The sequence below is a fragment of the Anopheles moucheti genome, chromosome 3 (assembly GCF_943734755.1).
Source record: "Anopheles moucheti chromosome 3, idAnoMoucSN_F20_07, whole genome shotgun sequence".
Classification (NCBI taxonomy): Eukaryota; Metazoa; Arthropoda; class Insecta; order Diptera; family Culicidae; genus Anopheles; species Anopheles moucheti.
In genome coordinates, this window is record NC_069141.1 from 6429729 (window position 1) to 6457067 (window position 27339).

General features: G+C 45.0%; 1 protein-coding gene across 2 annotated transcripts; it reads left to right on the top strand.

The window, feature by feature from the left end:
- Positions 1–9361: 9361 nt before the first annotated feature.
- Positions 9362–26268, top strand: LOC128302164 (potassium voltage-gated channel protein Shaw-like). 2 transcript variants are annotated; one of them, XM_053038914.1, is made up of 7 exons: positions 9362–9573; positions 15406–15523; positions 18585–18779; positions 20246–20464; positions 21040–21658; positions 21829–21972; positions 26240–26268. In XM_053038914.1, the coding sequence occupies exons 1-7, from the start codon at positions 9362–9364 to the stop codon at positions 26266–26268; spliced, it is 1536 nt and encodes a 511-aa protein (XP_052894874.1). The 2 variants fall into 2 exon arrangements, with proteins under 2 accessions (XP_052894874.1, XP_052894875.1); XM_053038915.1 differs by having other exon boundaries at positions 21040–21643.
- The last annotated feature ends 1071 nt before the right edge of the window (positions 26269–27339 follow it).

A 27339-nucleotide genomic window follows, 5' to 3' on the forward strand; every position in this document is an offset into this window, starting at 1 on the left:
ATCGCTTTAGGTCGATGATTGATTTTTCTAACAACTTTCGAGCTTTCTATATTACCTTTTGGAATGATTAAATTCTACAAAACTTTAGGATATCATTCTTCTAGTGAAATGATTTCTTAATACAACAATTCTTTTATTAAATCTGTTGAGAACTTTTCTACAATTGAAATTATTTATCTACAGCTATGATCACGTAACTCGTTTTTAATTACATAAAGTATATTGGTTGGACTACATCAACGGCTGGTCGGTACCTATTCCTTTCATTGGGCTCGGTTGCGCCTGTAAAGCTCGGTAAACTTTCATTGGAGTGGAATTAAATTCTCTGTTGCTGCCCTGTGGTACTGGCAACTGGAACTCATTATTACACAGACCACTGCCAACCATCCCGACAGCTGTATCAGTACATTCAGTGCCAGTTGCAAATACCACTGGTTACGAAAGCAATTATTCACTATTACAAACCTGTCCGGAAAGTATCTGACTGTGACCAGTGTAGCTTTTGCGCCGTGCCGTGCACTCCGTCCATTGAATAGGGCAAGGCGAATCGAGGCAAATCGTGGAATGCGTTAAAGCGAACAACCCACCTAACGCCATGCTCGAATGGAGGTGGAATGGTTCGGTCCAGTACAACATTCCGTGCTGATGATTCAGAGACACGCCAGTCTATTTCCACTCAGTTGTCACTCCCTGCTCCAAACGAACCGGGATGGAACCGCCAAACGAAGTCCTGTTGGGATGAGATAGTGAAAATAAAAACAAAAACCCGCTCCTGATTTCAAGCCACATTAGAAATTGTACCGGCTGGGTGTTGGTAGCAAAAAAGAAAACCAAATCACTGCCACGTCTAGCCCAATCGAGGCGGAAAAGGATGAAGGTTGGTCTAGTGATTTCCACGCCACCGGCAACCGGAACTGTCACGCCTCGCCAGGATGTGGCAGATCGTGTCCCGTGATTGGTCAGCTTCAAAGTACTGGGTGTCATATATTATTTGTTGTTTGCCATCAGCTCACTCGCCTAGGCCTCTGCTAGGATACTAACCTGCCGAGCAGGATGTTTGTTTTATGGCATGTTACTTGTCCCACTTTTTTTGTGACCTCTTTTCCGCATGGTGCTTGCAGCAGCGCTCACACGTACGCGTCCATCGCTTAGTGAGGTACGCTAGGCATGGTACAGTATGGTACGGCACTGATATGAATAAACCGGAAGGGATCGGGGTTGGGATATATTATTTTCACCTTTCTCTCGGTAGATCGTTTGGCTCGTTTAAAGATACATGGAAAATGGAAAGTTACCACAGGGGCGTAGTGTTATTGGTACTAGAGTCACGTGCACTGAGCAGATGGGTCGTAACGGCAATAGCAAGCTTTCCCATTACTTTATGTTCAATCTTTTTAATCAGCTTCGTTACACGTTAAGCTTTTCTTTTTTATTCGGAAGTGAGGATTGAGATTTTTACCCTTCAGTTAAATATCAGTTCAACATTCCATGCTCTCATACTCGCTTTTACGTTTACGTCGTATAAAACATCCACATTTCTTCACCCCTGCAATGAAGCAGCTGTGACGGCTTTCGGCCACATGTTTATAGGGTTGCTATTTCCCGTCTCCTAGTATTTCCTTACAAACAACTTACAGGTTTCTTTCGTGGTTTGCCAGGTATTCCAGGGCTTTTCTTTTGATCGAATAACACCACAGGAATGGAAAGCCCGCATGTGTGCTCGATGGGTGTGCTGTGTGGTTTGTCCTCGAAGTCAAATCCGTGGGTGTACGATAATCGTAATCAGGGAAATAGACAGTACACACACCGTCGCACAACGCTACAACCCTACTTAATCTGCAAAAAAAAAACAGATAAATTACGCACACCAGTACACGCATCCAATCTTTATGATCGTTGCCAGGGAAAGCTTTTCCGGCATTTTCTTTATCTTCCACCCAATCCAAGGCTCGGCTCGGGTGCCAAACGGGGGTTTCGGGGCCATGATTGATTGGCTCGAAAGCTTTTCCCTAAGCTGCTGGGTTGTTGTGCTGTGCGTGTGTTGCGTAAAGCATCGCCAGTACATGTGCAACCGACAGACACCTGCGAACGGAAGTCCTACTGGTGCTTCGGTGAAATTCCAACGCTTATCTCTTATCTCTTTCGCTTTTATCGTCTATTACACTGGAAAGTGCGGTTCCATCGCAAAAGGGCTTCAGAAAGATTGATGAAAGATTTGTGCTTAATTCGTGCTGAATATGTTAGCAGCCGTGACGAAGCAGAAGCGGACTGGAATTAGCTTACTGTATAGAGCTAGTTTTATGTGTCGCTGAGCAGGCAACCATTTTTGCTAATGTGCATTTTATTGCAAATTTATAGCAGAGCCAAATCACATTAACTTTTCCATATGTTGGTTGCTTCGTGTAGCTACTTTGCTCCCTATCAATTGACCTAAATTGAACCCGATTTTGTTTTTGTGCTAATCGAACTAGCGAAAAGCGCTTACTGCTTCCCGGCTTGTGGAGATGGTTTTATGGCACAGCCGGAGTCACGCTGTCTTGACTTTCCATCGTTGTATGTTCGCATAAATCACTGCCACTTGTATCCTTGTCCGTTCGCCACAGCTCAGCTAACAAGCTGCCTGTCGTCCGTTTCAAAGTGAGCAGTTTAGCAGAACATTTAATTTTCATCACTTCAACCAGCTGCTGGAAACGTACGGGACGGGCAGGAAGGCAAACAATAATGAACCGCTTGCACAAAAAAAAAACTTCCGAGACAAGCTCGTTGAGTTGAGCAGAAAGTAAAACCCAAGGACACTACGCATAGAATACGTGTTTTACATTTTTGTTGTTGCCATTTATCCTTTGCCGTCTTCTTACCTAATCTCAGTGACAACGAAGCAATATAGCGAAAGCAAAACATGGCCGCACGAATGTGGACAGCAACGTGAAAAATAGAAACTCAAAATCACGCCCCTTCTTTTCACGGTCGGTAGTTTGTTTGGTCGTTGTTGCTGGTTAGGTGACAAAATGGAAAGTTTCGTGTCCTTTTTTCAGTCACTTCCCGTTCAACCCGCGTGCGGCTGTCGCTTACCATGCCGCAGTCATCGTAGGCACTCCCAAGGCACGTTAAATTATTGCCTCACGTTTGATGTGAAATTTTAATTCTAATGATTTATGAACCCGGCCCGTCATGTTTCCGTCTGTGGGTTGTAAGGATTTGCGGAACCGGGGTGGGCTGTTGTGTTCGTTATCCCGCCGGCCGGTTCTTGGGGTTTCGGAGAAGAAGATTAATTTTCGGCAATGATATCGTTACGTGACTGTAGGATATTCTCCAGATGAAGATAGAAGCTTGGCAGTAAAATTTTACATTTTATTTTAACTTTCTCGCCGCTGGCTAGGGGTTTTAGATAATCTAATGCTAATACGAGTGATTAATAGCGACTTTCATGTCTTCCGTATTACATACATTATGGAGTATTTCTGCAATACTATTAAAAACAAATTGATTTTTAATGGAAATAATACAAGTAGATTTTCCGGTTTTACTACACTTAAATAATCGCTCGAGTAGATACAGTTAACCAAGGATCATGTCGCTATTCAACATTGGATTGTATAATTTTTCATGCGAAAAACAAAATACGACAAAGAAAAGCTTTCCAGACATAAAAAAGGATCAAATAGCCAAGGAAAAGCAATAGCCAGGTGTTGGTGTGATTGGATAAACCTTTTTAAGACATTATATCCTGCTCAGATAATCATTTTCTTCATTTTCCATTCGCAAACCTAATGGCACAAAGAAAACTCCTATTGAGCATTATGAAACAAGAGACATGCTGAGACTCTCTTCCCGTTTCGTGTTTTCCTTTTCCAAAGCTCCTTGCATTGGCAGCCCACTGCCGGGCTGCCTGCCTGGTCGTGCGGAATAATGCCAAATTCAAAAGTATTTGCCATTTTCCTGCCATCAAAAAAAGAACGTGAATTAGGCGTAGGGTAGCGTTCGTAATCCTTACCCAGTATCAGCCACCTCTGGGGTATCTGAGGACCGGACCAGGGCGCCATTTTATGTTTGCAGCGCTCAGCAATAATCGGATATCGTTTTTCCTCTGGTAAATATTTGACTACAAGCAACGCAACCAGGAAACGGGAACGTGCGCACAAAAAGAGCGACGATCCTTCCGTACTTTTCGGTTGTTGTTTTTTTCAATCCCGGTTTCGTACGGTGCGTGGTACATGCCACGGTAGGAGCGAACGCGGCGCAGTAAAATAAAATCCACTTGCTAAAAGTTGTGCCGTTCGTGCACTTTTTCTTTTCACTTAAAGTTAAGGATGATAAGGAAAGGCAGAAGAAGAAGAAAAAACAACACGATCGGCAAACAGTATGCCTGACCGATCGGATGAAAAATGAATTGAAAAATAAAGCAAACAACACATACCTTCAGTCCAGTTGGTGATTGGTTGCAGAAAGCGATGGATGTTTTTGCTTTTCTCTCTCTCTCTCTCTCTCTCTCTCTCTCTCTCTCTCTCTCCTCGGTATCTCGTGCACAGAATATAAATGCGACGTGATGGATGATGCCGAAGGACTGGCCGTTTGGTTGCAAATCACAAGTTAGAACCCTTCCTTCCATTCCACTCTGCCACACCGAACCGAAACCTGGAACGAATGCTGTCGAAGAAGCTTAAAATATAACTAATGAAGGATACTTTATTTTCGTTCAATTTTCGATCCCTGCAGAGCACGTCGTTAAATGGACAGTAAATCAAACGTAGTCGAACCGCACACGGGATGGAAAGCGCAAAGCTTTAATGCAGTTTAAAGCATTTCCACCTCATATTCCCATCGCTTGATGTGATTGAATTGCTTCAACAAGGATCCTTTACATCCGCTCTGGAAGAAATCTTTCCGAATTGGTTTTAGCTACAGAGAAACCGGAAAGTGAAACTTTGTGCCAGTGCCTTCATTTCCCACCTTACCACACACACACACATACACTCATAGAAAATTGTGAAGCGATCAACAGCACCAGGTGACGTACTTTGCATAAACCTGTAATCGACGCCACGCGCGAGATTGTATTGGAGGGTGTAATTTATGGATACATCCGTAAGCTGCCGGATTTATAAGGTTTTACTCGGATTGTTTTTCATTTCCGTGACATGTGCACGCTTGTTCTGAATAAATGTGCGTAACGAGGTTAAAGAGCTTGAAGGATGGAACCAAGTGATAAAACTTCCTTCTTCTGGGCCATGTGATAAAGGTAGCTAGCACGATGATAATTCTATTTCAAAAGCAGACAAATAATCACGCAAAATTAGACTAGAAGCTTCAGGACGCCAACCACCAATTAAAACCAAGGTAACATTAAATGGTTATTGCCAACGCAGAACTTCAAAAGGCGATAAATCGTACATGAATCGTAATAACTTCCACCAATGTGCAATATGAATCGTAACGACATCCACCCAACTCATTTCGTCCTGTAAAATACATCTAAAATGGTTTGGAAGATGCACCTCACTGCACGTACATGACTTGCAATAACGAGCTCTGCTCCATTATTTACACTGCCTCATTAAAAACTAATGGGAGTATTGAATTCGATGGCTGCAACAACACACAGCCTATCCCCTGTTGCCGCAATCCAACACAATGGGGATGCAGCGGGATTCAATAAAATCATATTTACCCAAAACAACCAGTTCTAATGATGATTACCCATTGTTCGTTGCCGTGTTTCATCTGACAGTGGCGAAGGCTTCATCAACTCGTTCGCTACAACAATAATAATCGGCCCCGGGATAGAACATTTCGGGAACCCACCAATCCCACTGCACGCTGGTCAGTGAAACGGGGCAGTCGGCGTCAGGTTTGACCACAGCAACAGCAACGGATATTGATACCGCTTGTTCCCGGGGCCACCGCTCAAACAAACAATGGAAAACATCATCGGAAGATGAAAATTAACTTCCTTCTCCCTTGGTTTCGATGCGGAAAACCAATCATCCACTGTATCATGATCCCCGATCTTGCTCCATTGTGAGTGATATGCGTTTGGAAAACAACACCACTACACACACACACGCACCCAACACTCGCATGCAAATGGAATCGGGCGGGGCGTGAGCCCGGTGATCCTGAGAGACATCTGACTATCAGTGGACTGGAATGTCCGAGGTTGGTCGGTGTGCGGTAATGGCAACACAAAACATGCGCATAATGAAATGATAATAGAAAATTATGCAAAACAACAACAGCACCACGAGCGTTTGGAGCGGTACTGATAGAGGCCTCACACAAAAAAGCCCTCACACACCCACACAAGGTGGCAAAAGTCAATGAACGCCGGCTGATGATGGTGCTGGTGGTGCTATCTTTCGTGGCATTGGAAGCTCATCCACCCACTGTTTCGTTACGCTAAAAAACATCAACTCCCCGGTTGGGAACGATAAGGGCTCGTTTTTTCCGTTGTTCTCCCACTGTCATGGTAGTGTGTGTGGGTGTGTGTGTGTGTTTGCGTGTGCGAAGTTTCATTTCGAGTCGTCCCGTGGGGTGCACTAATGTCCTAACACGCCTCGAGATCGCTCAGCAGCTGACACAACATAGCAGGAGCGTTTCGAGCTGGAACCGAGCTCACGTTCATCATAGTCACCGTGTGTGCGCCACGTATTCGCTTGTGCGGAAGGATCAAAGGATTCACACTGGAGCTCGAGCTATAAAGAGTCCGTCCCAAGAGTCCTTTCGAAGAATGAACGAACAGAAATAACTGCACTGCCTGTTCTATGCCGGCGAATCTATAAGCTGTGGCGAGCTTTTTAAGTGGAGGCGGAGCGCTACAAGGGAATGGAAGTCCTTTGCGCACTGTGACCGTAGAAGCTTTGCCGAGCTGGATGAAAAACGACTCCGCTTGTCTGCGGGAATCGTATGACGAAGACGAAACCCAAGAAGCGCCTGAACTCAATCCATCGCGGCAAGTGTGTCAGTGCTTCAAGTTAGTGTTAGAAGTATCGCACAATCAGGAACAAGGGGCCGGAAAATGAATCATTTATGATATCGCAGACGCATTCATGGCGTGAAAGTAGAACCCTGACAACGAAATTGTGAGTTGCAAACCGAATCGCAAGTAAACGGTGAAGTTTTGTATCTCCATTTTACTCAATCTGTGTGACGTTGGTGGATGTGTATTGTACTTTGTGGGTCTGAAACAAATGAAATTCTTTCAAAGGGATGCAAAAACAGAAACCAATACATAGGGGCACATGATGAATTTAGATTATTCGCATCTTAGACATGTAAAAACCTTAATTTACGTTACAATAAGCTAAATCTGTGATAAACAAACCTTAAGAGAAACTATGAGAAATGTATTCTGTTTGCAAAATTGCATACTTTTATTGGGAATGAAAATTTAAACCAGTTAAGAATTAAATTACAAAAAAAATAGTCGATCGAATTATCGAATCGATCACAAAAAGCTCTTTCAATTCGATTTGTTTTTAAAACGTTCACCATTAAGTCCCAGCACGCATCAATGATTTCCTATGGCCACACAACCTGTCTGCCTGTTGCCGAAAGTTGGTCAACCAGAGCGTCCACAAGAGCAGATGCTTTTTCCTCTCGGTTCTTTTCCCCCCACCGTATGCTTTAGTGCATATGCTCATGACACGTGTTGACACGATAAGCATTGATTATTAATTACTTAATGAAGGCCGGTCATTTGGTGCATTCAATTATTTAATCTCATTAAGTGCACGCATCGGTTTTGGGGCGCACGTGTAGGTTATGTTGTGTTTAATTTTCAATCACCATCTGGGAAGGGCACTTTCGAAGGCAATGAATCATTTTATCCTCAAAACTTGGTCGGTTGTCCCAATGTCACGAGAGGCTCAAACAGCAACAAACCCGATTTGCCGTGCATTAATTGAAGCTCATGTTTTACGGTATAATTAATGAGGAATCTCACGTCACTGTGTGTCTCTGCGCGAGCAAACGATACAGCATTTATACTACTGAGCTTCCTTCCCTTTTTTTTCAAATTAAATGCATTTATGCAACTGATATCCTGATGTTAGGGCTGCTTCATTCACTACTATCCTGACCTACGTTTCTGACCGGGATTGAAGGTTCTTCCTGCTCGCAGTGTGGCCAGTAATTCAATTCGTCGCAAACATTAATCCCACACCATTTGCGACGCATTAATCTGGCGTGCAACATTTATCTGCTACATAATCATTTTTCCACCCCGCTCATCTGCTGCTGTTTGTTTTTTTTTTCCCCCGCTTTTCCAGAGTCACCGAGGACGGGTACGCCTGTGACAAGCGCGTCATGCTGAGTCGTAATACATGGTATAAGCTGTGGCGACAGTATCAGCTCTCGTAGCTGCACATCGTGGCGGACAACGATGCGTTTCCACGTGCCAGCCATAGGATGAAAGTAGGACGATCCGATCCGTTCCCGTGCCGCTGTTCGCCGCCATTGGCCACCAGTATCGCCGGCTAACGCGTAGTAAACGATGTGTCGTTGCTTACCAATCACGAAGCCCGCTGGCGCTGCGCTAAGCCCAGGATGAGACAGTGAAGCGAGCTGGATGATCGTCTACCACGCCACACTCGCCTTAGCAGCTGATGATTAATTACTGGAAAAATTAAATGTCCCACGCTCGGACATCCGACGGGCAGCATCCGCTATCTGCGGACGGATAGAAGACACGGCGCATTCATGAAGACGCCACCCGAACACACCCCAACACGAGCCTGGAATTAGGTGACGAAGAAGATAATCTCGACCAGGCTAATAAGCACAACGGGTCGAGACAGAAAGCAAAACAATCGCGACAACCCCCGAAAAAAAACATTAAACGTCTTGAACGTGATAACATCGTGTCGCTACACGCAAATCAAGACGACCACAGCTGGGCAGAGGACCACCGAACCACCGGCTACACACGGATCTAGTTTCACGACGTCTTCGTCGCTGGCCGCGTCGTTGGCCCACAGCCGTATGCCTACGTGACGACACCGGCGACGTTCGATGGTCGGTCACCGCACGGCTTTCCAAGGGCTTAATATGCTGCAGATAGAAATAAACTCACGTCCACGCAACGACGGGCACAACGAGCACAACCGAGCAGCACCTCCACACAGCAAGCAACAAGCGCCCCGTTCGCCAATATTTGCATGGTGAAGTGGACTGGCCAATCCGCTAGCTGCGTCCACCACCATCACCAGGCACCCTTACCGGAAGGCACCCACCTTTCCGGGACACGAAGTTTTGCGAAAAACTCTTCAAAGAGCGATCGCAATCTGGATAAGCAAACAGTTTCCGCAAGCGGTGGATAGGATAGTATAAACAAACGCGCGCGGGTACCCCAAAACCCCGGGAAATGAATCTTATGAATAACATGGACTCAGAGAACCGGGTGGTTCTGAACGTTGGCGGTATACGGCACGAGACGTACAAGGCGACGCTCAAGAAGATCCCGGCCACAAGGCTCTCGAGACTGACGGAGGCACTGGGCAACTACGATCCCGTCCTGAACGAGTACTTCTTCGATCGGCACCCGGGGGTGTTTGCGCAAGTACTCAACTACTATCGGTAGGTACCCTACAGCGGGGGTGTTTTTTGGGCTATTTTGCTTTTTAAATCGCAATAAAGGTTCATCTTTATGAACATGCGGCGGTGCAATTTCAATCATAATAAATATTATCATGCACATTACGCCATTCGACTACCAAGCACAGAGTACAGCACTAGTCCTCACGATTATAGTCGTTCACCGTTTGACAGACTTTTGAATCTTTTAGCTATTGGAGCTATTTATTTATCTAGATTGAAATCTCACTTGGACAGTAACTGAATGCCATAATGATAATAATGTACTTACGAATAATGATAGAAACCTGCAGTTGTGATGACCATTTCCAGAGAGACCTTCTGCATCCTGGTCACGGCCCCAAATAAGAAGAATTTATTGTACAATTTTTTTAAACTGAAGTTTACACATTTTTTATTCATGCTTTAACTGAATAGATCCCTAATTCGACTGTACATCCTATTCACCCTGCCATCCACTTAAGTTTCTTACAATTACGTCACATTTCTTATTCCCGGCCTACACCAACGCAGCCTCATTCTTTAGCAACGGTTTGCTACTTTCCAGTGAACTGACATCTTTTGTATCTTAATTTTCATTCCCTTCGCTCCGTCAAAACCACCACCGGAACCTCGGCTCAAATCGGTTTCGGCAGTACCGAACTTTTCAATAAGACCCCATCTAAGTGGCTTTCTCAAGTCAACCATTGAATCCTTGGCTTTCCCATTCGTTCATCTGCCAAAACGGAACAAACGCAAGGGCTCCCTGTTGCCCGGACGGAATACAAATGAGAAACATGGCATGGAAGTATTTCATTCCGAATTCAATATTGCCCTCAAGCTGCTGCCAATTTGTAAAATACTGTTGCCGTTGCGCTTTATTGTGTGCTGCGAGAAGGAAACTTTGCGGATGGAAATCCTTACACTCGTTCTCGACTCCCACCAAACTGTGACGCGTAATGAAGCATCGGCAACCAGCTAGGGTAAACGCTAGGTACCAATGACCTGCATACGTCCACAAATCATAGCACCAAAGCTGGGCCATGGTGCATACAATGGGCGAAAGTTTTACGCTACGGCTAGTAACTTTTCGCGATAACTTTTCGCTCATTTATCGACCGCAGGTTGTGAGATATTGTTTTAAACGTATCTGCCTTGTGCTAATAATAGAAAGGGTTCAACGTATCAAGAAGAAATATTAAAGATAAATTAAGACAGTTTGAGCAAAATGTTGCTTAAAGTATTGCGTTACATCACATCCAGCATTTGCTCAGCCCTTTGAAATTATTATTCAACACACACCTTGTTCCGCATTTTAATCAACCTGAAAGCCACCCCCGTTTTCACGGAGGAAAAGCTTTGTTTGGAAGTTTCAAGGCTCTGTTACACTTTCTGCTGGGTACCACTTACAAACTATCACTCTTACAGCAACCATTATCAATCTTACTTATCACCAACTTCTACGGTTTTGTAATCCAAAGCCTTGCCCAACAGCAAATCGCTTATAGTGAAGCAATAGAAAATTAGGAGCTAAAACTTTTTTATTAAAATAAAGCTCGAACGCCAGTGGAACCTTCTTCGAACTGGTGCATACCAACCTGCCCGTGATCTGCAGGCAACCCGGCTTAATTTCCTCTCGCAAGGGTTCTTAATGCACTTTTATTCAAACCCCAACAAACAGCAAAAGTTCCAATCCTTGTGCGGCAACTTAAGTGCACCCAAAGAAACGGGCAGAAAAACTTCTTAATCGTGCCCGACATCTGCCGGTCGGCACCGTCGGTCGAACCTTTAAAGGGATCCGGTGTAAACGTCTTGAATGCCGTTCCGTGTCACGCGCGCTCCACGCTAACGGTGGCGTGCTCGCAAAACCCGGTGAGTAATTAAAGAAACCGACCACCGAAGAATGTCGAAGCGAACTTTTAATTAAACCGTTTTTCCTTCCAACTGCATAATGCTGGGTTAGACCCGGAATCGGACCGGTGCTTGTTGAAGGCAAAGTACCGGGCTATGAAACACCCATTGCGGCTGGCAGTGACACGCTTTCCATCTGTCGATTGCACAAAACCACACCCTTCTGTACGTGGGGGCACTTTACCGCCCCCAGCGGAACGGGGTCGTGGAAAAACATGTTGGAGGGCAAAAGTTTATCGAGCACAGTGGGACGGCTTCATCCCAGGAAAAGTTACGCTAGGCCGCCTTCCCGAATCAATACCCCGGGCCGGTTGGCATACGAGGCTCTGTAAGTGGAAACCGAACGGAAAATGGGAATAAATTTTACACACGAACGTGATTTAATTCATCCAAACCAAACCCGGCCGCCGGACAAGCTAGCAGGCTCTTTGGCCATTCCAAACAGTCGTCACGCAATGCCGATGCGCCGCTTCGTGGTCACATTCCAGCTATCATGCCCTTTCGATCCATGTTCTTTGGTTCGCTTTTTGTTAACATTTTCTTCTGAATCGTCACCGCTTTTTTGTAAAAACCGCTCATTGAAAATTCCTGTCGAGTGCTTTCCACAAGAAAAAAAGTCAAGCAGGTCCATTAAGCAAGCCATCACGGGGACATTCTGCGCGGGGGATATTTGGATCGCATCTGAGTGCAGTGACGTAACGTATTGACCGCTACCGATGAGCGTATCATATTTGCATTTGAATGAAAATGCATGCAGCTTTTGCTTTACTTCGCAAGCATAAAGGTCGATGGAACGATGGAACGTAAAAGTAGGCCATACCAATAAAATGGAAATTCAATATGAACGATAATTTAAATTCAAAATAAGGACAGCGAAAACATGAGCAAAACTTAAATTAAATTAAATAAATTTAATGCAATGTTTATTTGACAAAATTATAACAGAAACGAAACTCGTGGAAATTCTCTATTCAAATTCAAAAGCTTAAAAACCCCATACAAATAAATCCTTACAAAATGTTCCTGACCTTTTTTTGTTGAAACACCCTCAAATAAACGCATTTTGCTAGCCAAAAAAACTTGATTTCATCCCCGGAACATACATTCTACAAACAACTACATCGTGCGCATTATGACTGCGGACCATTTTCCCACGATACGGCACGTTTGCCAATTTTCTTCGCTCAACAATGCGTTGTTATTTGTTTTTCCACGTTCTGTTTTCCTCTCATTTTCCGCTGCTTTTTTGGTGCTTTGTAGGCAACCAAAGCACCGACGCTTCTTATCACAAAAGAAAAGAAACTCACTATCGTTTCAGCCCACTTTTAAGTTGAACAGTTTCATTACGAGGCAGGGCCACTTCTTCGCTGCAAAGAACGCAACGAAGTAGCCTCAATGAGCAAAGTTTTCAAAATATGGAGCTAACAAGCAACTGCAGATCGTTTGCAACAGTTTCGTTTTCGCCCTGTTTTGTTACGCATTACAAGAAAAGCATGAACTTTCTCTTTTATTTATTTTTTTGTTTCTGTTTCACTTTAAATGGTTCGCTTTATTATTTCCCGCGCAACAATTTCCTTTCATTCATTACCATTATGGCAGTGCCAAGTACTGGTTGGCTTTCCCCGGGTGGACTAACCTATCGTCAAATAAGATTCAGATCAGATATGCGCTATTCAATGGCGCTCAACATCATGATTATCATAATCACCATCATCATGTAGGGAGAACAGCATTTGACATGTGTGTGTGTGTGTGCGAGAACTCGGTAGCAGGTCGGCTTTCCATTGTCTACGCTATTGTTATTTTAGGCATGATTATTTTCATATGCTTCACTTTACCCCTGATTGTTGCAACGGGCCAATGGGATTCCTATCCCAGCACCATACATAAGCACACCATCCACTACGATTGCTACTACTACTACTCATGGTTAGTTAGATGTTTGGGGGTGTAGATGTTTGGTAAAATAAAGGTAAACATGTACAGTGTCACTCGCGCGAGTGTGTTGCCATGAGGTGCAGGGCCACGAGAGCTGACAAAATGCTGACAAATTTGTCAAAACGGAGCTTTTGTCAAACTTCATTTTGTAGAAAATCCACGATAAAATGCTGACAAAATTTTGTACCGCTTGCTAATTAAGGCATTATGTTAATATTATTTTTATTCAAAAATTATATTTTATTTTACATATAAAGTACGTAAGCTTGATTTTTGAATGAACTATAACTTATATTTTATCATTATTCCTCAAATCTCTTAAATTTACCCATCACTATTGCATTGCATACTTTCAAACCCGTGAGAAAGATCGCTAGTGTAAGGAAGATGTATGAAACGAAAAGCATCCCTCATCTCGCTCAAACTTTTCGTCGGCTGGTACGAAATGCCGTACAAAAAAGCTGTTTTCAGATTTCCGATACCAAGAGAGCATCCACGGAAGAGGTAGCACCTTGTACAGCAATTTTGCTCAAAACCGCCGCAAAATTTCTTCAAAAAACTACCAGTTTCCGAATGTATAGTACCAAGAGAGCATCCACGGAAGAGGTAACTCCTGGTACTGCGCCGTAAGGTATGCAATGTTTATACACTAACTTTGCAACCAACTTGCAATGCAATGCGCCGTGAGGTATGCAATGTTTAAACACTAACTTTCCATACAAACCAGCTGTTTTCAGATTTCCGATACCAGGAGAGCATGTCTCTCAAGAGGTGACCCTCAGACACTCAGGCACTCAGTCACTCAGTCACTCATGAGTGCCAGTCACTCATGAGTGACCGGCACTCATGAGTGACCGGCACTCATGAGTGACCGGCACTCATGAGTGTCCGGCACTCATGAGTGACCGGCACTCATGAGTGACTGGCACTCATGAGTGACTGGCACTCATGAGTGACCGGCACTCATGAGTGACTGAGTGACTGAGTGCCTGAGTGTCTGAGGGTCACCTCTTGAGAGACATGCTCTCCTGGTATTGGAAATCTGAAAACAGCTGGTTATATGGATAGTTAGTGTTTAAACATTGCATACCTCACGGCGCATTGCATTGCAAGTTGGTTGCAAAGTTAGTGTATAAACATTGCATACCTTTCGGCGCAGTACCAGGAGCTACCTCTTCCGTGGATGCTCTCTTGGTACTATACATTCGGAAACTGGTAGTTTTCGAAGAAATCTAACTGAACCAACGGGAAAGTTAGTGTTTAAACATTGCATACCTTTCGGCGGTTTTCGACCAAAATTGCTGTATAGGTGCTACCTCTTCCGTGGATGCTTTCCTGGTATCGGAAATCTGAAAACAGCTGGTTTGTTTGGAATTTCGTACCAACCGACGGAAAGTTTGAGCGAGATGAGGGATGCTTTGTGTTTCATCTATCTTCCTTACACTTGCGATCGCTCTGACGGGTTTGATAGTATGCAATGCAATAGTGATGGGCAAATTTATTCCACGCTGCAGGTGTCACCTCTTGAAAAACATGCTCTTCTGATATCACAAATCTGAAAACAATTGTCTGCGCGGCAACGGTATAGTGGTTTTTCGCAGTTGACAAGCTGATTTTGTCACTTGACAAATTTGTCAGCATTTTGTCAACTCTCGTGGCCCTGTACCTATTCAAGCCACTATCGAGCTACCCAAACACATGTTGAATTTTGTGCCCGGAGGAAAAAAAACAAAAAAGGCGAACTAAAAAAGTGTAACACAAACATAGGGACGGTAATAATGCATGCCCTCGCCGCTCTACTTTTTCCTCACATCGAAAGGAAAATAAACGGCAAGCACCCCGCGATCATTGTGTGTTTGGTAATGTTTCTTTTTCGTCATCGCAAGAGTTACGTTCCCATCATTCATCGTGTGCTCGGTGTTTATATTCTGCTCGTTTGCCAACTACTCATAACATCGTGTACCGGGTTTTTCTTTCTCGCTACAGCACGGGAAAACTGCACTATCCGACGGATGTCTGCGGGCCGCTGTTCGAGGAAGAACTTTCCTTCTGGGGACTTGACTCCAATCAGGTAGAGCCATGCTGCTGGATGACGTACACACAGGTGAGTGTTGATTTATAGCAGGCGTTATGTTTGTTGTTAGAATTTTATTTTTACAAAGCCTTTTAAATGTAATTAAAATTGTCTCTGTGCCGATGAAAAGTAAACTGTAGTTTTTTATTTTATTTATTTACTCTGGAACGGCCTGGCCGTATTGCTGTAAACTGTAGTTTTAGTGCTCTTGGATTTTGCATTTCTGTTCTATTCTCTCATTTTATCAAGAGCTTTTGTGTAATATTATTCACGTTTGTATCCAGCATACTATTGACGTTGGTGTATTAATAAATCATTAAGACCATTTGACATTAAGAGCATATTGGGCACATAAGAGTGGTTGTAGTCACCGTTTGTCTATCCTTTCAGTTTATTTTCTTGTAGTATTAAATACACCTCAAGCGCTACCTGGACTTTTGCTTTTAGTTATTCCATTACATATAACTCTACAAGTTTTCGACCTCAATCAATTCAATGTAGAACCTAATAACACTGTTAAATTTTATTGCATAAAAAATCATGACCTACGGACAAAATTAATAAACGTTGCCAAAAATACGTCATCACAAGACAAAAATTCATGCGTTAGAAACAAAATTGGGAGTAAATATTTCGCTTATATTCGCCGTTTGGAACCGAATAAAAACACTCTCACCAGAAACACTCACATGAAACCTCATTGTCATTCTTCTTGCGTATGAAAACCCTAAAACATATCCACATCAACCTACCCACTGTGAAAAGCATAAAATGACATTTGACAGTAAAGAAAAGCGTGAGACAACAACCCAAAAAAAAAAATCCACCCCAACAAAATAACATTAAGCTCTCCCAGGGATGGGTGGCATCGGTAAACCATCAAACCGTCCATTTAACGAAACGAAAATCCAAATCACTTTCCAAAAAAAAGAAAGCTCCGAAGATGATTTTTATCGGCAGTTTTCGTTTGCTCCCTTTGTTGTGAGCTGCTGCTTTCCCGCAGCTTTTGTGTGAGGTTTTGTTTTCTTCTGGCGTTTTCCTTCGCTTAACCAGCCATTGAATAAGTCGAACCGGAAACCACTCATCTGAACTGAAACCTGGTGAGTGAGTGAACAATCTTCCAAGGAACTGAAACACCCCTTTTTCGCCGGAGTGTCGAAAGACACCCGAACGGAACGGAGCTTTCCCCGTGTTTCACCGACCATGGGGTGGATTGCGTGCCGGCATTAAACTGTCCTTGCGTCGAAAAATGTTTCGCAATGTCATGCCGCTGTCATCGGGTTGACTTTCACTTTTCGGCCCTGCTCGTGGGCTTGTGAAGCGTTTTTCGCAGCGACCGAAGCTGAGAAGAGCTCGCTGTCCCACGTCCGGGGTTGTTTCCCGGTTGCCATTTTAGATACTAACCATGTACTGGTTTTTGACGACTTTCAACGCACGCCCTTTTGTTAAGTACCGTCTTTGGTTGCGGCAGTGTGTAGCCGAGGTGAACAAAATGATACAAAATTGCAAACACACAACCACACACAGAAACAGGCGATGACAACAACAAGCGTGTAAAAAGAAGCCATCCCGTTATCGAGCGAAAAGGATTGTTGGTGCTGAAAGCGAAAGATAAGGGCCGTGGTCTATGGGGCTTTCGTTTTTTTTTCTTTTGCGATGCCAAGGTTGTAATGCAGACGTCGGGTTTATGCGTGTACCGGTAATGGACACCGACGGGACCTTGAAGGTGTCACTCTAATCTAATAATGATGGCCATTTTCACGCCGAACAAGGGTCTGTGGGAACGACACGAAAACGGTGTTCCGTTGCTTCTGTTTATGTGCGGGCAGCAGTACAAAAAGAATATCGGTTCTCTTATCAAGCTATCGGCGTTCGACAGTAACATTACAATATTTATGAACGACAGCGGGTGCTCTACCTTCAATGTGACCTCCAAAAGGGCCATAAATTCAATTCTGTACAGCAAAACGTTCGATGCGAATTGAGTCTTGTTAAGAATTAAAACTGACATGAAACAAGTAAATTTCCACCATTGCTGCCTTAATTTGCTCATTTCTTTCTCCGGTGACCTTGAAATCAGCTTAATCAGCACATCCACGGGACAGACAATGCAAAAAAAAACAAACAACAAACAATTCCTCTCCCAAAACCCCTGCGCTCGAAAAACACCAGGCGTCTCCATCGCACGGCAAACATGAAAGACTCGGAAGTTTGTTTCCAAAAATGATTAATGAATTGCGCCCGATTGTGTTTACTTTTGCATTCTATTTTCCTCCCTTACTCCATTCTTTCTCTCACCCCTCATCGCCCCCGTTGCTTATCTCGCTTATCCTTAACAATCCGTTTGATTTACGAACGGCAAAATGGCCCATCCATACGGGGGACTCCCGAATCAGAGTGGGATTTAGTAGAACTTTCGTCCAAATCCTTTCGTTTCAAGGGCTATACAAAAGTTCTGGGTTATCATAAACCTGGGGGGAATTTAAGAAAAGGGGAATCTTTTATGTCGGGTACCATTGTGGTTCCATTGATTAGTTTTTCACGTCCTTCGAGCTGGTTGCGGCATCGACCTTTAGCGATAAACAACCAAACGTGCCCGATGCGGGAGGCACTCGGGAGGTGAAATGGGACATTTAAATTCGAGCTTCGTTGATAAACATTTGAACCACCCCATCCACGGAAGTTCGAGTTCTTCAACGGCTGTATGATTAATGAACATTTTGGGTAAGGGCCCCGTTGGACTCTCAACCTTCAACCCCGTTATCGGTTACATAAAACGAAACAAATCATCTCCAGTCCGGATGCGATTGGGAACCAAGCTTCGATTGCTGGTTGGTTGTAAATATTCGATTGGATTGAGTTGAAAGCAAAAACCCCCGATGATCATTAATTTTTATCATTCATTCCTAAACCCCACACCTTCGCGGACGTCCATTTCCCACGGGTTATCGCATAGGTTTTCCTATTAAAATGCCATCAATAAAAATATATGCACCCCCATCCATGGCACCGTCGACAGGGGAAAGTTCGTTTCTAATTCACTGTTTTCTTCTCTTTTTTTTTCTTCCCGCACACACACTCACAAATATAGCATCGGAACACACAAGAAACGTTGGCTGTTTTAGATAGATTAGATTTAGATACGGAAAAACCGACCGACGAGGAGGTCGCGAAAAAGTTCGGTTTCGAAGACGCTTACAATAAGGGCAAGGTGAGCTGGTGGCAGCACCTGAAGCCACAGATCTGGTCACTGTTCGACGAGCCGTACAGTTCCAACGCTGCCAAGGTAAGTCCATCCAACATCATGCAACATCTTTCATTCAAATGTCCGGCAACAGGAGACCACTGGCTGGCAGAGCGTGCTTGAGTGATAAATCGATCATATTCAGACAAACTTTTACTTAAAGCCAAACAGCACGAAACGGATGGGAGGGAAAAGCCATTTTCTTAACATCATTTACCATGATCGAAACTATTACTTTTACGCTGTAGAGTGAAGGAAGTTTTTCCCACCCGGGCGCTCTCTCGGTCTCTCCATTCATTAATAATCCAATCTCAACTCAGCCCTCGATGCGTCAATAAACTAATTCAACTTCATTAAACATCTCACTCCCTGGGCACTGAAAACGCTTCGGCAAAACGTTTCGTTAAGCTGTTGCAAGAGTGCGCAAACAGAGCCAACCAAAAAAAAAACTGCATAAGAAAACATCTCACTGAATCTGTAATTTATAACTTTTCCATCGAGTGGAAAACTCGACCCCACCCATTTGGAAAACTTTTACCACTGAGCCGAGTGGGTCCATTTTGTTTTTCCTCCCGCCAAGGCTTTTGTGCCTCGGTGTTCGCATTTTTGCTTGGGTGACGAGTGTGTTTGATATTCATTTTTCTTGTTTTGCATTTTCTTGATGCCCACGTGATGGGTGAGAAAATGATGTGGCCTTCGAACGTAACGAACACACACACACAAATCTGGTTCTTGATTGAACACCGAGGATAGTGGTGCGGCTGGTAAGCCTGGTCGGTGGAAAAGGTCTTCAGTAAACAAATCTGTCAATCAACCAGTCGATTGGGTTTCCCTTCGTGCCCTTCGTGTACGCGGCCAATCAATGATGCACACCCCGACTGATGCTCGGGGCCATTTCGAGCAACCCGGGCAGACGTAAACCGATGTGACGATTACGTATTGCATCCTTTTTTTGCGTCGGTATTGCAAAACCACAAAACGTCCTTGGGTCGTTTCGGTTTATGAAGGGCAAGTAATTCCGATGTGATTTATAGGTTTGTTGGTGCATCCATTTCGGGGTGGGAGCAAAAGCCAATCATGGAGCGGGCGATTGTCCGGGTTTGACCAAGGAATGACTACTGGTCAGTTGGAATAGATTGCAAACAAGCCCCGGAGCTATAACCCAGAGAGCTCTGTTTGCCTGTCTGGTACAAGCGATATCTTTGATCGTCCTTCTGGATGACCCGCAGCGTGCGACGTGCCAGACGTCCACGAAGAGGTCAAGCTGAAACAGAGAAACGCTGTGTTTTATGGTTAAATGCAAATTAAGGAATCGCACTCGTTCTCGACCAACCCGCTCGGTTGAACCCTCGAGGAGATTGATGACGGTTACGGTGGTCAAACGGCCAGTAACGGCTTATGATTATTATAATGGGAAAGGAGCTTAAGACTATACCGCTACGGTTGGTAGCCCCCCCAACTGACTCACTGATCACTCGTTTGCTCTTTCGCTTTCCTTTTGTTTACAGATAATCGGTATCATATCAGTGTTTTTCATCTGCGTGTCGATCATATCATTCTGCCTGAAAACCCACCCGGACATGCGCGTCCCCTACATACGCAACATCACGGTCAAGACGGCGAACCAGAACACGTCCTGGGTGCTGGACAAAACGCAAACGAACGCGCACATTGCGTTCTTCTACATCGAATGCGTGTGTAACGCATGGTTTACGTTCGAAATAATGGTAATTTCTTCTCTCGTTTCACAGTTGACTAACATGTGATTGTGATCGTGAAGGATTTAAGTTTTTTTCCAGTATCTTCGTGTGTCCTGTGGAATCTTTTCTTATTTACTTTTACAGCTAATATATTTTAGCAAACGACGAAACGTAGTTTGTCTTATATGGCGTCTGTCAACGGATGACTGTAGCCCTCTCTCTGTCTCTCCCTGAAAGCGCTAAATTAGTACCGTGATCTACAATTGAATATTCTTGCCAGATTGGAGCCCTGATTAGAGTTAACACACTTAAGAAACTAGCATACAATCGAAAATAAGCATATTCGAATAAGAATTAGCTCACTGAATTAGCTACTTGAGTTTTCTAAACAGCAATGACTGTTAAAAATCCAGATTTCGAAGAGCTCCAGAGGAGAACTTTTTCTAACTAACGATCTACGAAAAGCTGGATGTCTAAGACAATCCTGCTACGCCTTCTTCGTATCCTGACGACGGTACTCTTCATCCATTTCAGTTCAAACTTTCTAATCTTTCTTCTACTATTTTCACACAACTAATACTTCTGATCTCTGCCCCTCCCAGGTACGCTTTATATCGTCGCCAAGTAAGCTAAGGTTCATTACGTCATCTGTAAATATCATCGACTACATCGCGACACTCAGTTTCTTCATCGATCTGATACTGCAGCGGTTCGCATCGCACCTCGAGAACGCGGACATCCTCGAGTTCTTCTCCATCATCCGTATCATGCGGCTGTTCAAGCTGACGCGCCACTCGTCCGGGCTGAAGATTCTAATCCAAACCTTCCGGGCGTCGGCCAAGGAGCTCACGCTGCTGGTGTTTTTCCTCGTGCTTGGCATCGTGATATTCGCCAGCCTCGTGTACTACGCCGAACGGATCCAGATCAATCCGCACAACGACTTCAACAGCATCCCGCTCGGGCTGTGGTGGGCGCTGGTCACGATGACCACCGTCGGGTACGGCGATATGACGCCCAAAACGTACATCGGCATGTTCGTCGGTGCGCTGTGTGCGCTGGCCGGTGTGTTGACGATCGCCCTGCCCGTGCCCGTCATCGTGAGCAACTTCACGATGTACTACTCGCACACGCAGGCACGAGCGAAGTTGCCGAAGCGAAGGCGACGCGTCTGTCCGGTGGAGCTGTCGAGGCCACCCCGGCTGCCAGGTAATTGTAACACAAGTACGTACAACCAATCGCACAGCGCTCTTCGGCCATCCGCACACACCCCCAGACTATGTCCAGAGATACCTATCTTGATGCTGCTTTACTAGAAATTGGGGACTCAACACCCAAAGCGTAGACCCATTCTCTTCTGAACTGTTTTTCGTGGACTCCACAATCTGTTTCAGGTCAAGCGGGCCCAGGTGTCTGTAATACCGGTTCCGGTAAACTTCCTTCCTCCAACGCACCAAGCACGGGCAGCATGGACCAAGCGATCCGGCGGATGAACGCCAATCGAACCATAACGAAGGACGTCATACTGCCCAAGATGGGTAAGTGATTTTTGCCCTGTCCTTCTCTACAATAGACGTTTGATGTCGTTTGATACCTTCACTAACTCACCGTAGCCACTTCTCGTAACTTGAGCTTGAACGCTTTCGAAGTAGCATCCTGCTGGGAGAATGTGTCGATTAATGTACCGATTGCATAGTTTGTCCACACGTACCGCTCTATGCTGCCTTCCATTCGAACGCCTCTCCAACACACTCTGTCTGTCTCTTTGTTTCTTTCTTCTCATACCTATCTATTTCTTCTCCTTCCCGCAGCATGATGTGATTGCAGATTTATTCTTGTCGCTTACTATCTCTCCAAAGCCTAGCGCAGTGTATGGGTGCATTCGGGCACTGTGCGCCAAAAAAATATAAGGAAATGGCACCCCAAAGTGAAGCGTAGAAACATAGAGATGAACATTACATTTGCACCATGATTTTTAGTTCTTCTTCAGTTTCAATACTCCCAATGGGAAGTTCGTCTAGAGTAATGCTTCCGTACAGTAAACCTTGCTCTTTCTAACCATCTGGTGCATCCGCATCACTCACCGTAATGATTTTGCCATGTAATATTTGCGGACTGTATGTATGTGTGCGTGTGGCTTTGTGTACCAAACAAATAAAAACCCTATCCATTACTGTGTGTATTGAGCTGTTGGAAGGTGCACCACTCGGTTACAATACTACCACCTCGAGAACGTCAGCCGAAACGAGTTCTCGAATGTCAGAAGGTCTTTCGGCGAAACCCACAAATCGGTACGAGATGAGCTTGTCAATCCGCACAGTGGATCAATTCCACGTCCAAAAATCCAATCAAACGACATTCCCAACCATCATACCGACGCCGGCGTAGTAGTTGACCCTGGGTTACGTGGCGCGCGTGGAACTCATCATCAAAAGCTGGCAGGCTGTTACCATCACCGAATCTCATCAGATCGTTAGAAATGCGAGGTGGATACTATGAATCTCCAGTAGTAGCAGCAGTAGCAGCAGAAGCAGCACGGTGCAATATAATCGGAAGGGCACAAAATTACCGGAAATTGGATTCCAACCGGCAAAACCGTGCGGATCGATACGGCACGACGGGTACGGGAAGGCATAAAGCTCGGCGGAAGAAAACTTTGCCACGAACGGCGACGTAACGCATCCAGCGACGAACGCGCGTCCGAACCGGACGAAACAAAAGTGCTGCGGTTGTTGTTTTGTAGAAGGTAACCGGATTTCGGAATCGGAATCGGTTCCGTGTGTGAATGTGCCGCTTCGTGCTGACTAGAATGTAGCTTTAGATGTGTAGTAGAGCTTTCGCTGTCCTGTCCGGTATGTTGCTTGATTTTTCCACAGTACTATGCAAGCCTAGCTGTTATATCCCGTATCTAATCACCCTCTCCCTTCCCCGGCCGTTTCCTGTTCCCAGCCCATGAAAGGTGTAGCGAACCGTGTCCTCATTGATCCGATTGCGATTGGGAAACAATCGTTACCTACCAATCAATACGGTGAAACCGAGCAAAAGATTGCAAAAGCGTCAAATTTCGCAACCATTGCGGCAAACAAACACGTTCCCCGTCACGCTCAACCGTTGAAACTGTCGAAATATCTGTTGCATTCGAGGACCATCGTCGTTCCAAGCTGAGCGTCGTTCGGTCCATTAGAATGTCTTCTCCCTCTGTCTGACCGGGACACTCTGTTGACAAAACCTACCCGCCCAACTGGCCGGGCTGTTGGGAGGAGTGTTGGGTTGAATTAGCATAATTTATGCAGACTGTTTGTTTTCGATTTGCATCAAAGACCTTCGCCGGGATCTCGGGATCAGTGGCAGCAATGACTTTCCGTTGGATCCGTTGTATCCACCCGGGGAGAAGTGCAGTGAAGAACAGTAGCGAAGAACCGGCATGCTGGAAGCCACCCACCCGATAGAAGACATTAAACGGCGAAGCATTTGGTTTGTGGAGAACATTTGGTATTCGAGTGTGGAAAAAGAGAAAGTTGGAATTGTTCCGTGGTGTCGTTGGAAATTCGATCCGGATCAGACGCGCAACGAAAGGCGGAGGAGTGGTCGCCGCAATGTCGTTGTTCTAGTGAAGACAAAACTCGGAACCATACGGAACCGGCCGACAAGTCGAGCAGCTCAAATACCGTTCAATGTCACGAAAGAAAGTGGACTAAAGACGGAAGGATCGGTTGACAGCAGGACAGCTTGATCGAATTTTTGGAGCGTCGTTGCCTCTTCTGCCATTATCTCCCAGAATGACGATGTTCCGGCTCAACTTTTGATCGCACGTGGTAACGGGGCGGGACATACCTACACGGTGACATTGACATCCGAAGGGATTTGAATGACAAACATTAGCAGGTTTCGTGTGCTTTCGTTATTGTCTTTAGAAGACCACGCCAAAGGCAACATCACGTTCGTTAGTTTTCGGTGTTGTGAACGCCTCGCCAGAGTGGTTCACATTGGTGCGAATGGTTATGATAATGGGAATAATTTCGAATAAGTTCGTTCGCCGGAGTGTATTCAAATAATGTTCCATTCGGTTGATGGTTTCGCTCGGTATTCCACGTGATATCGCATTGATTTTGTGGAAATAGAGAACCGGTCCTCTGTGGACAGGAGATAGATTTTACATTTTATGGTACAGTAACATGAACTACTTGACTGCCCTAATTAAGTGATCCTTTGTGTCTCACTGACATCTGTTATGTACAACGCAAAAATATCGGGTTCTTTGTGTCGTCGTACTAAATCTCCGATTCCAAAACCGACGCAAAAACGGCGCTAAATCTCAGCCCTCACAGCACCAACATCCAATCCATAAAACCGACACTTTATGAAATCCCATATCCTGACGTGAGTCTAATGAGAAAAACGAGCTTTCGTGTGGGTATACCAAAAAAGAAAAAGGAAACGGAAAAGCAACCCAGCCGCAACTGGTCCAAAAAATGAACGAAACCATTAAACACTTGTAGAAACTTTTAGCCGCTTCATAAAACTGTCCCATTCGCCGTAAACGGACTCACTCTTTTTTTTGTTGCTTCAGAGCATCCCTTCGAGGTAGCAATCCAATCCTGAGACTCCAGTGAAACTATGGTGGCCACGTGTGGTGAAGAAATATTATGTGAGTGTGTCAAACACACGAAGGCAGGAAGTAGATGATTAAAACCATAAACTGTGAAAGAAGGGGCCGAAATAGCAGCAAGACAGGCACAGTCAGTGCCGTGTGTGCTGGTGGGTCCCATGTTTTTCCCATCGGTTGCCCCGTATGCCTACGATGATAGCTAATGGGTATGGGTACCACACCATACAACATGTCCATCTGTAAGATTTCTGTAAACTTCATGAGAAAAATGCTTCTTTCCCAAAAAAAAATAAACGAAACATCAAACCTCAGGACAACTCCCCTACTTCACGAGAATGAAATAAAAAATGTCCTGGTTCGCATCCGATCCCGGAAATGTTATCATTAAAATACAGACCACTGCTCGTTATGGGTGTGTTCGTGTTTGCGACACGAACTCCATGTTGGACGTCATTTTTATGGCCTGTCGTCTACACCGGACATCGGAGTCGGTCGGATCTCGAGCAAATCCCCAAAAGGACACATTGCTTTATCGAGTTTCGGACGGCCACGACGGTACGGGAAAAGGGATAACATTCTGCTCACCAAACGCAGGAAACCTTTTCCAAATGACATTTGGCGCGTATAAAACGCTTTAACGTAACCGTGCGCCTGAGTGCTGTGGTGTGCTATAGGAAATGGAACCACCGTAGAGTATTAAAAGATGGAACATTTCATTAAATTAGGTACAACCTTATCCTCGTAAAACGCAGACCAATCAATACCCGATTGTTTTATGAAAATTTCTTCTCCGCAGCATGTATGAAACCACGCAGCACACTCTGACTAACATCCCGAAAGGTAAAGCTTACACTCCACAATCAATCCACATAATACAGTTTCAGAACTGTCGCTTGTAAATTGCAACGCTGGACAAACTCTATTTCGTAAATCAATACAATTTCCAGCCCGTCAATCGCATCGGCTGCATCGACCGGACATCGGACACGGATTCGCTACACCAGAAAAGTGCCGGCTTCGCTCCACTCTATCCTCAATCCTATTAACTGCAATTTACTGTTACTACCACACAACCTCACTGCTTCACCCTCCGGTGCGACGATCGATCATTGTTGCGTCAGTTGTTACGGGTGAAGTTTCCAACGTCCCGTTTCTGATTGCTCTTTCTCTGCTCTGCCTTCCATTCTTTTTTTCAGAAACAAAAGAACCAGTGGGTAACGTTTAAAACCCACCCGAGGGTCGGCCACGTTACACTCAGACACGGAACAAGGCTACACCGAAGGCCCACATTTCAAACTGTCGAGCGGCTCCAGCAGCACCATGTTCGTCTTCAAGGCGTCTTCTATCCAATCCAGCAAAAGATGTGTGGCGTGAGCGTCTTACCGAACGGCGAGGACAAAGAACATGGAAGGGTTTGGGTTCTGCTACAATCAATGCCCGGCCTTGGAAGTGAACGGATTGTGCATCCCTCGGTATCCCCAGGAACATTTCATTTAATTATCAACGCTGTATTCGACAACACACACGCACACAAATCCGTACGGATCACCAACAACGGATCAGTTTCTCATTTTATCCGTATCCACAAAAAAAGCGAAAAAGTAAAAGTAAAGCCCTCAGTAAACCTTGACCCTTGGCCTTTGATCTTTTGCTGCCTGGGGCCGATTCTTCTGATCCGACCGGCTCTGTAGGGAGCGCTTGGAATGGAAAACTTTCCCGATACAAAGACGGTAAACTTCACATCCTTCGGGCACGCGGCAAGTTGCCCGCCTAGGAACAAGGAACAAGCCCGCTAACTTTGTCTTACCAAGTTGACCAAGCTTCGACGGGAGGAAACGGAAAAGACAGAACGGCACCCGGGAAGTTCTAAATCGTTTAAAAAGCCGGTAACCTTCCACGTCCGGTTGTGTTGAAATGATGGATCGACAGAACATCTCGCCGTGCGTGCGTATGTGCGCCACAGCGGGAAAACAGACCGGGAAGTGGAAAAGTTTCTCCCTTTTTTAAATTCATGTTCCCTTCTTCCTTGTGTGGAGTGATTCTTTTGAAGGTTTTTTTTTTGCTGTCCCCCTCCGAACCAGCGGGTCCCCGGCTGGATGGAGGAATATTCGGGGGTCCTGGTTTGAACGCCCATGCTTATTGCTTTTGAGAACAGCAAAGAAAAAAAACCCTCCTCCCGGCAGATGGCGGGAACAACCTCAAAATGAAAAATGGGCCAACTGGAGTCGGCTAAACCGGCACAGAAACGAAACCGTCTGGCGTCTGTGCGTTACAGCATTTGGGACTGCTTGCTGGA

Bases quoted from the DNA above. Each gene is read 5' to 3' on its own strand.
- LOC128302164 (XM_053038914.1), top strand. From the start codon at position 9,362: ATGAATCTTATGAATAACATGGACTCAGAGAACCGGGTGGTTCTGAAC. The intron at 15,524-18,584 runs GTGAGTGTTGAT...TCACAAATATAG, and splicing joins GCTGGATGACGTACACACAG to CATCGGAACACACAAGAAAC. The intron at 20,465-21,039 runs GTAATTTCTTCT...TGCCCCTCCCAG, and splicing joins GGTTTACGTTCGAAATAATG to GTACGCTTTATATCGTCGCC.